Here is an 8,902-nt window from a genome sequence, read left to right as displayed (position 1 = left end):
CAGCTGTTTTCTCTTTTTCTTAGAAATTGCTCCAATATCCTCATTTCTTTACAGCTTACCCTGTTTCATCAGTTGCTCCCTCTAGCTTTTGTCTTCTTACACACACAAAAAGAATAATTGGAATTGGATAGTTTCAGAAGCTCCCTTAATGATTAAAACAGCTCTCACTACCACTGCCCATGTGTTTTCCTTCCTCCTGAAGTTTCCTGGAATGCTGCTTCTGCTGAAATCCCTTTCTTCCACTTAGATTATTCTCCAGGGACTACAAATAAATTATTCCATTTTATCTCCCATCTTGGCTTATTTAGTGTTGCTTTAGGATTTCTAGTATACATTCTGAGCTTCTCACAGTGTACCTTTAAGTGGCATTACACTTTACTTAGCATAGAACCCTATGATAGAATACCATCACTTCTCCCCTCCCAGTCTTTATATTGTCATCCATTTTATTTTAACATACGACAAAATAAAAATAAAGTTCTGGCAACCTGGCTGCAATGGACTGAACTGTATCTCCCTAAAATTCATATGTTAAAACCTGAATCCCTAATGTGACTGTATTTGGAGATAGGGCTTTAGGAGATAATTAAGGTTAAATGAGGTCATAAAGGTGAAACCCTAATCCAATAGGATTGGCCTTATAAGAAGAGGCCCATCTCTCTCTCTCTCTCTGCCATGTGAGGACACAGTGAGGAGGTGGCCGTCTGCAAGCCAGGAAGAGAGCTCTCACTAGGAGTGAAATTTGCCGGCTCCTTGATCTTGGACTTCCCAGCCTCCAGAACTGTGAGAAATAAATTTCTATTGTCTAAGCCACCCAATCTGTGGTATTTTGTTATGGAAACCTGAGCAGACTAATACACTAGCTCATTATATGACTAACACCTCAAGTCTTCCTTTCAGTTCTTCTTGAAATTTTAATAATTCTGGATTATAGTCTTTTTACAATGTATAGTAATCAACTCTTTAAAAGTCTGTCTTTCTGACTAGTCGACAAATTCCTTAATGACACAGACTCTTCTTTTTGTCCATTTGTATTGCCTCTCCCCACACAACACATTGCTTGACCGCTAGTGACCTTTCTATCTGTGTTGTTAGAAAAAACACACAAATCTCTACAGCATAGCTGGCAAGCATTTAACCACCCTATGCTAAAATACCATTGCGCTTTCGACACATGAACCTTTAGGGCATAACTTTATTACTATTTGCATCTATCTCCTCATATTACATTCATGATCTGAGCCCTCTCTCTGGAGCCTCAGACCTGAGAAAGTTCTGATCCCTCTATCTCATGACAGTCCTGCATATACCCTCATCTTTCCCATACCTTGAATTTTCCTCTGGCCTTTTTAGTGACTTCAACATTTGATCAGATGATATTGTCTTTAATCTCTTCCCCAACATAATTAGCAAGATGCCTTCTTTTGCAGATGTCCATATGTAACTGAATCCTCTTTAAATGGTGACACTTAAAGTATATATGTTATTCCTGGTCTGTTCTGATTAGTTTATAGTATTATGGATTCTCACTCTATCTTTCTCCAAGTCTGAATTTTCTGCTTTTCATTACTGTAGCTAAAGGTAATGTAAGACTAATGGTCAGATCCACCCTTTGACCCATGTTTACTTAAAAAATTTGAGTCTTTTTTAAATGGGATGCTATGAGCAGATTCTCCTCTTACCAGGGTGTGTATGATCTCTCTAGCTTCCCAACTTGAGGAGAAACAGAGGAAATCTTTCCATGTGACTTAGAGTTTAGGAAAACGACCATAGATATTCTCCTTAGGAGAAGAATCACATCCATAGAGACAAGGAATTGCTGCTGAGAATCTTTTATTGAAGAATCAAACCCATATTTTTGCCCCCACAGCCATCCTAGACAATCTGCTTCTCTATGAGGAATCCACCGAAGGGATTCTGGTACTCTTGAGCATCAGTGCATGATCCATAATTTGCCAAAAAAAGGGCACCACGGCTCATCCTACGAGAGAAATCATTTTTTTAAAAGGAAGGTCTTGAAGACTTCAAATTAAGTTTTGTATTCTTAGCTCAAGCCAGCCAAATGAGTACACAGCTCAATTACTGATCAATTACTGAGATTAATTACTGAGCTTCAGCACCATAGAAAAAGAAATTCAATGCGCTAGTAAAAGCCAGTGTTAGGAGCCAAAGAATCTGTAAATTTCTCTTGTATCTGCCCTTTAATAATATTATGAGGTTGATCAAGTCTCTTGTTTTCCTAGCTTCAGTTTCTTCCTACTATCCACTTATTTCTTTCTCTCTCCCTCTTTTTACTTCTTTTTGTAAAATATTATGATTATCAGTAAACCATCTCTTATGCTTCATAGCAGCATCCAGCTTATTAGGTAGCTAAAATGGTTTCTGGCTCTGTGGGAGAGGCTATTCCTCCAACTAACGTATCGAATTCAGCACTTACACAACAGCATTGCAAAACAAACATTTGTTGAGATATTTTCTTCCATCAGATCCACAGAGAGGCAGGTAATCCTTGGTGCATGCATCAGAATATTCAATACACGCAATCTGCCACATCCAAAAAAAAAGGAAAACAATTTCAAATAATTAAATTACAGAAAACGAACTTTTTAAAGACCTGAGGGATCATTTAGTCCAAAATCCCACATGCAAAGAGACATATCCTCTGCAGTTTACATAATCTGACCCAACAATGATGGGAATCTCATCACAGCAAAGAATAGCTCAGCCCAAGTCGAAGGCTTCCCTCTCACTCATTCTCTACATTGAAGTGACAAGTAGAATACATCCTGTGGGTTCTATCTTGTACCTAATTTCTGAATTTGTCCTCTCCTCGCCATACTGTTATCCACTTTATTCAGGCCCTCAATATGTCTTGTCTACGCAGTTGCAATTGCCTGCCAATTTATTGCCCCGCCTCCATGCTTATCTGAGATTTCAATCACCCTCCACACTGATGCCAGGGTGATCTTTTAAATCAAATCAGATCTTGTTCTTCAAATACTTAACTGATACCCTATCAACAGAACATCTCCTCATGACTGGGTCTTGTCTCTCCAGTCTCATCTGCCCTGCCTCTTACTCTAGCTAAATTTAAGGACTGAATTCCCGGAGTGTTTCCTGCTCCTGTATATCCCTGTGTCTTTGCTTAGGGTGCTTTTCCTGCCTTGCATGACCTTACCCACTTTATCCATCAGACTGACTCTATTCCTCCTTAAAAGTCGGTTTAACAAATTTTATAGCAGTTTCATGATGACATTTTTCTCCCTCACCCATTAAATTGGGTTAGATGTCCCTCCTTAAAATGAACTGTCTTTACTACCACAACCTCATTTTATAATTCTCTTATATCACGTTTCAAACTCCATTAGAATTATTGACATTCCACTCACATAGCTCTTTACCCCTGAATTGTCTCTACATTTGTTCTTGAATTTTTTGTGCTTTTTTAATAACTTCCTTTACTGTTATAAGAGCGTCCTTGAGTCCCTAATGTCCTCTTTCTAACCTGCTAATTAGTTGCAGTGTTAGAAAATAACCACATGAATACCAATGTGCCCCAATTAAAGGCTATGAGTAAAGTTTGTGGAGTCTTCCTCTGGGTAAATAAATTAGCTATACTTCAGGTCGTCTGTTTAAGCTGGCCAGATGTCTTATCTATGATTATAGTCATAGATAATTCCTAGAATATGTACTTTAAAGTAGTTTTCCTCTATGAAAGTGAGGAATTATTGTAACATTTTATATTAAGAATAAATAAGATTTCTGCATATACTTACACATATACCATCATGAAGTTTTCTGAGTAGAAATCCTTTATTTCTAGAAGAGAAGATTTTATTGAATGGGTAATGCAGTTACTTGATATTTCATAATCTACAGAGTGAAAAACAGTCATGTATCTACTCTAGTTGGCTAATATTGATCATTAACATCTTTGAATGGAGGATAATTTGTACTTTCACTCTCTTTCCTAGACTTTCCAGACAATCATGAGAAGCAATATGGATTTCCTCTGGGGTGTGAATGATCCATCAAAGTCTTGTAACAGTGTCCATGGCTATCAGCCTAAATAGAGATAGCTGTCTTCTGAGTTGCCATTATGCAATAAGAAAGATGTAACACAGGAGATTCATGGAATTTTGACCAAGGTACATTTCCTGCCTGATCCAGTTTCCTTAAACGGTAATGTGGGAATAAAAATGTCTATATGTAACAGCTAATGCCCCAGGATGGTGTATAATATGAATTGAGAATTTGACTGGATGGCAAAGAAAAATATATATATATAACTTTAGAGATCTAATTACGTTTATTTTTTTATTTTAACAAAGCAATGTCCAATGAGTATTGGAGGAGCATGACAAAAGGTAGGATTTGTCAAACTATGTTTTTAGAAACCAAGAAGATTTTGGCCAAGGTGGACTTTGTGATCTTTAACAAAGAAAAAGGGCTCCAGTCTGAGTACTCTACTTACTGGTTTAGCCTGCAAAACACGCATTCATTACTGTATGTCTTCTGATCTATGCCACATATTGGTTTCCACTCCCTTGTGCACATAATCCTGGAGCTTTTTCTGTTGTATTTGGAGCAGTCCACCTGTAATTGGAACAAAAAATAATGTCCTACCTTCTCTCCCTTTAATTCTGTGGTCATTCTCATATCAAGATGGTAAGAGAGAGAAGAAACTGGAAATAGTGCTAGCCTCTTCAACTTTATGGCAAACATGTCTAGAAGATCATCTATGGACCAGGTGCTGTGCTACAAAAATAAATCAGACCTAGAACATTCCTTGAATAAAATGAGAATTAGCTGTTTGAGAAGAAAATATTAATCTCTCTTTTTAGGGTTACAATGAGAGTCCAATAGAATAACAAATATGAAAATCACTTAGAAAAGTTTAAAATTCTACCCAAATGTAAAAGTTCACTTTATCTGCTGTTCTCGTTTTGCAAGGAGATTCTTTTCACAACTTTGAAAGAAAGAAACACCACCAGGAGAAGTAGAGTAGGGACTGTTTTACCTCCTGAGGAATTTTTTCAGTCCATTGTGATCCAGTTTAGCTATTTTCACAGCTCCGTTTACACCTTAGCTCTGATTTCATTTTTACAAAGACCACACAGAGAAGGTTGCACTCACCTTTGTCCCTATTTCTTGATCACCGGAAGAGAGGGGAATGAGATATAATTGCAGAGAAGGAATTGGAGAAAGAACAAATTCCATAGTTAGTAATGCAAAGCTGAATTCATTGCTCACAGAAACTAAAACCTATTTCCCAACATCCCTTGCCCAGGTCAGACCTTAAGAAAGGTCATTTCTTCCCTCAGGGCCACCTCAGTATGAAGACAGAGATGTATGTGATACTGATAAAAAAAAAAAAAACATGTGGGAAATCCCTGGCCTTTGGAGAAAGGGCTGTCACAGGTCTCTAGGATTTCCTGTGGGCATGCCCAGGGTAGGGTTGGATTACGGTCTCAAAGTTGCATAGGTGGTTTCTGAAAGGGCAAGTCAGACACCTGAGCATCCTTATCAGGAACTGCACAATGAGCCCACAATCCTTTTCTTCTTCTTCTCAGTCTCTCTTCCTCTTCTTGAAGGTCTGACCCACCCCCACTTTATTAATCAGACCAATCCAAATAGATACCTTTTAAATTTTCTTCTGACTTTAACGTTCTATAATTACTTAAGGCTGAATATATTGCAGTTAACACAAAAGTATGAGTATTGAAAAGGGATACTAACTCACCAGGCAGAGAGACAGCCCATGTAGTGGCTGCCAGAGCAAGGATGGCAAAAGCACTGATACTCTTCATAGTGATGATGAAGGAGGGTAGTAGAGATTTGCTGCTCTGAGGCAAGAAGTCCAGAGAGAGAGACAGAAATCGGTCTGCTGAATACACACACGCGCACGCACACACACACACACACACACACACACACACACACATATATACATCCATACACAGTACACAGGCAGGGTCCCACCCTCATTAAAAGTGGACCTGTTCAATCATGATTGGCTGTTAACCGAAGCTGGGATATTTATTTCATTTGTCACGGAAAGCTTCCTTCTTATCTTGATTTATAGACAGTTGGAACAGTTATGCCCTGCAATTCATCTACCAAAAGACGTTTTGTGTAATAATTCTCTGATCTCTCAGCAAATACAATGGCATGGCTATATTTGAGAACAAATAAAATCATAGGTATAGTAAAGAAGCAATAAACATTTAAATGACATGTCTAAAGGGTATTAAGGTTATGGTAAATGCAGGAAAGTTTAAATAGAAAATAGAAGCAAGGAGGACATTTCTTTAAAGTGTACGGTAGTAGACAACATTAATAGTTAGCACTGTAATACCTTGCTTTTCTAGATTATGAAGATACTTTACAGTGTTCGATGAAGGCTTATTGAATGATCAAACTTGTGAAATATGCAGACCAGTATTATTGCTATTTTGCAGGTGGAACAACGAAGTCAGAAAGATTAAGTGAATTCTTTATAGTCACATAGTTAACAGTTGGGAGAGCCAGTTCTCCAGAATCCTAGGCCTATACTTCTCTCCTAAAATCTGGGTTTTTTTCCCCACTAAGATATACTACTTCAATAACTAAAATGGATATTTTTAATGAAAATCCAGATTTTAACATAGTGTCTCATGCTACTTAAGATTATAGCCATCATATTCTGTTTAACAAATTCTCCTGCACCCATGTCTATATATTTCTGTCTATCCACATCACCAATATTTTTTCAATAATAATATAGGCCCAATGATTTCTAACTACTTAGCACTTTTGTCCCTATTATCTCGTGTGGTCTTCATATCAACTCTCCAGAAGGCAGAGTTAATATAAAGTTAAGATAGAGAATTCACAAAGGACAAACTCAAAGAATTAAGCAAATTCCCCAAAGCAGACAGCTTCAGAGTGATAGAATCTCGACCAAAACCAGATCTTCCAATTTCGGTTCTTATGATGTCCCAGTAACTGATTGCATTTGTTTCTCATTTTTAAAGTGCATCTCTCTCATTCATGCTTTCCATCTTCCAATACCACTTCTTTTTCTCAGAATTCTATAATTTTAATTTATGCCATTGTAAAATTTGAATACTTATACCTCACCCATATTTCAATGCTTCATCATTTGAAATATGTATACTACACTTAAATGCTCTCCAGAAGGTATTCTGAATGGGATGAATGATCTTCTTCCCACTTGTCGAGAAGCATCTGATTAGACTGACCATGTTCTAAGTAGATAACAGAATTAAGAACAATGACTCAGAGGATGTTAGAAGAATATCCTGGCAAGGCCCCAAAAAGGCATCTGGGTCTGTGTTTTTCAAACTTTTCATTGTTGTTGTTGAATTAAAAAATGGAACTTCTTTTTTTCTCTCTCAAATGTAATTTTAGAGGCACATAATAAATGAAGCAGTTTTTTTAAAGGCAGTAACTTAAACAGAAGCAAGACAGGGCTCAAGAATACTTGCATTGCCACCTCACACCTCAAGGTTCCATGGAAATCCATTTGAAAACTGACCTAGACTACAAAAAAAGGCAAGTGGGGCTCTGAGAGGAAGAGTATCTTGCCCAAGATCACTCGGTGAATCAGATCCCCTGATTCCAGTACAAGATTCTTTCTGCTATGCCTTACCCTTTCACGCCACCACGCAGCCCTATGTCAACGTGGGATTTCTGCCTCTACTTACTTTCCCAAAGAAGGCGAGAGAGGATCTGCCACCTGGGTCCTAGACTCAGCTTTCTACTACTTACTGGACATCACTTTCTGGACATCTCATAGGATCTTCCAAATCAACATGTCCCCAAAACCTGTTGCTAAATCTCATTTTTAGTGGCTTCTCTCCAGTTTCACTCTGTTAATATCTGTCAGTAGTAACCCAATACAGGAAAATTTAGGAGTCTTCATTTCCTCTCTGATTTCCACACTCTCATCTAATCTCTCACCAACCAGGTTTTAACTTGTGTGTGCCTTCCTCTCCAGGAAGAATATAAGTTTTTTGTTGTGATGTTGTTTTATTTTTTGAATTCAGAGTTCAAGAAAAAAGGCCTTATAGATCTACCTCCCATGTTCATCATTTTCCGGAAATTCTCATGGGAATGACAGAGAAATTAATCCTGTCAGCAAACTCTAACAAGACTGCATTCTTCTTTCTTCCTTTTGCCACTACTTGGTAAGTAAGGATTTAAAAACGGTATATGGAATTACGTCACATCATCACAATACGTAATTGTGATGTCAAAAGTCACTTCAAAGAATCCATACCCATTTCTATTACCAGTTCCTCAACAGGCTAAAGGTTTTTGTTTCAAAATGAATTGAGTGGCTGTGATTCTAGGGCAGCTGGCCCTTAATATGGATATGCACCACACATGAATTCCTAGCAATCCCCAGTATGGTCCCACACATAGTCGGTGTGAGTTTTGATCAATAAATATAGATGTACAAAATTATGAATTCCTTCTTTTTCTCTAAATAAAGTTACATATGATTCTGAGCCCTCCGTTCTTCCTGGATTTGGGGAGATTTGGTCTCATTCATTATTGGAGTTTATGAGGATCTGAGATGCTTACACAGTGCACAGAAAATGAGAGCAGGCTCTCTAATCCCTGGACCACCAGAGATGCTGCCTGCATCCTCATGATCCAAGCCAGCCATAACGGTTCCCTTCACTGAGGTTGCTCCCTGGTTCTGTGTCACACATGGGACTGACCCCTGAATCTAGGGTTCAGCAGACAATTTTTATAGTCATACCCTCAGCAGTCTTCTGTCTTTTCAAGCAGCAGTCTTGGGTAGTGTTAGAACTAGGTCTGTTTCATTTCTCTTGAAAGCTTTTTTTTTTTTTCTTTTTTTTTTGTGAGGAAGATCAACCCTGAGCTAACA

General features: G+C 38.0%; 1 protein-coding gene across 1 annotated transcript; it reads right to left on the bottom strand.

The window, feature by feature from the left end:
* Nucleotides 1-1,875: 1,875 nt before the first annotated feature.
* LOC131411035 (double-headed protease inhibitor, submandibular gland-like) lies at nt 1,876-5,810 on the bottom strand. Its single transcript, XM_058549748.1, has 6 exons — nt 5,744-5,810; nt 5,137-5,150; nt 4,475-4,596; nt 3,777-3,819; nt 2,438-2,544; nt 1,876-1,981 (listed from the first exon to the last, which is right to left on the bottom strand). The coding sequence occupies exons 1-6, from the start codon at nt 5,808-5,810 to the stop codon at nt 1,876-1,878; spliced, it is 459 nt and encodes a 152-aa protein (XP_058405731.1).
* Nucleotides 5,811-8,902: the final 3,092 nt, after the last annotated feature.

Source organism: Diceros bicornis, chromosome 1, assembly GCF_020826845.1.
Source record: "Diceros bicornis minor isolate mBicDic1 chromosome 1, mDicBic1.mat.cur, whole genome shotgun sequence".
Lineage (NCBI taxonomy): Eukaryota > Metazoa > Chordata > Mammalia > Perissodactyla > Rhinocerotidae > Diceros > Diceros bicornis.
Note: the sequence above shows the minus strand (reverse complement) of the source record. Positions and strands in the feature narration are given on the sequence as shown.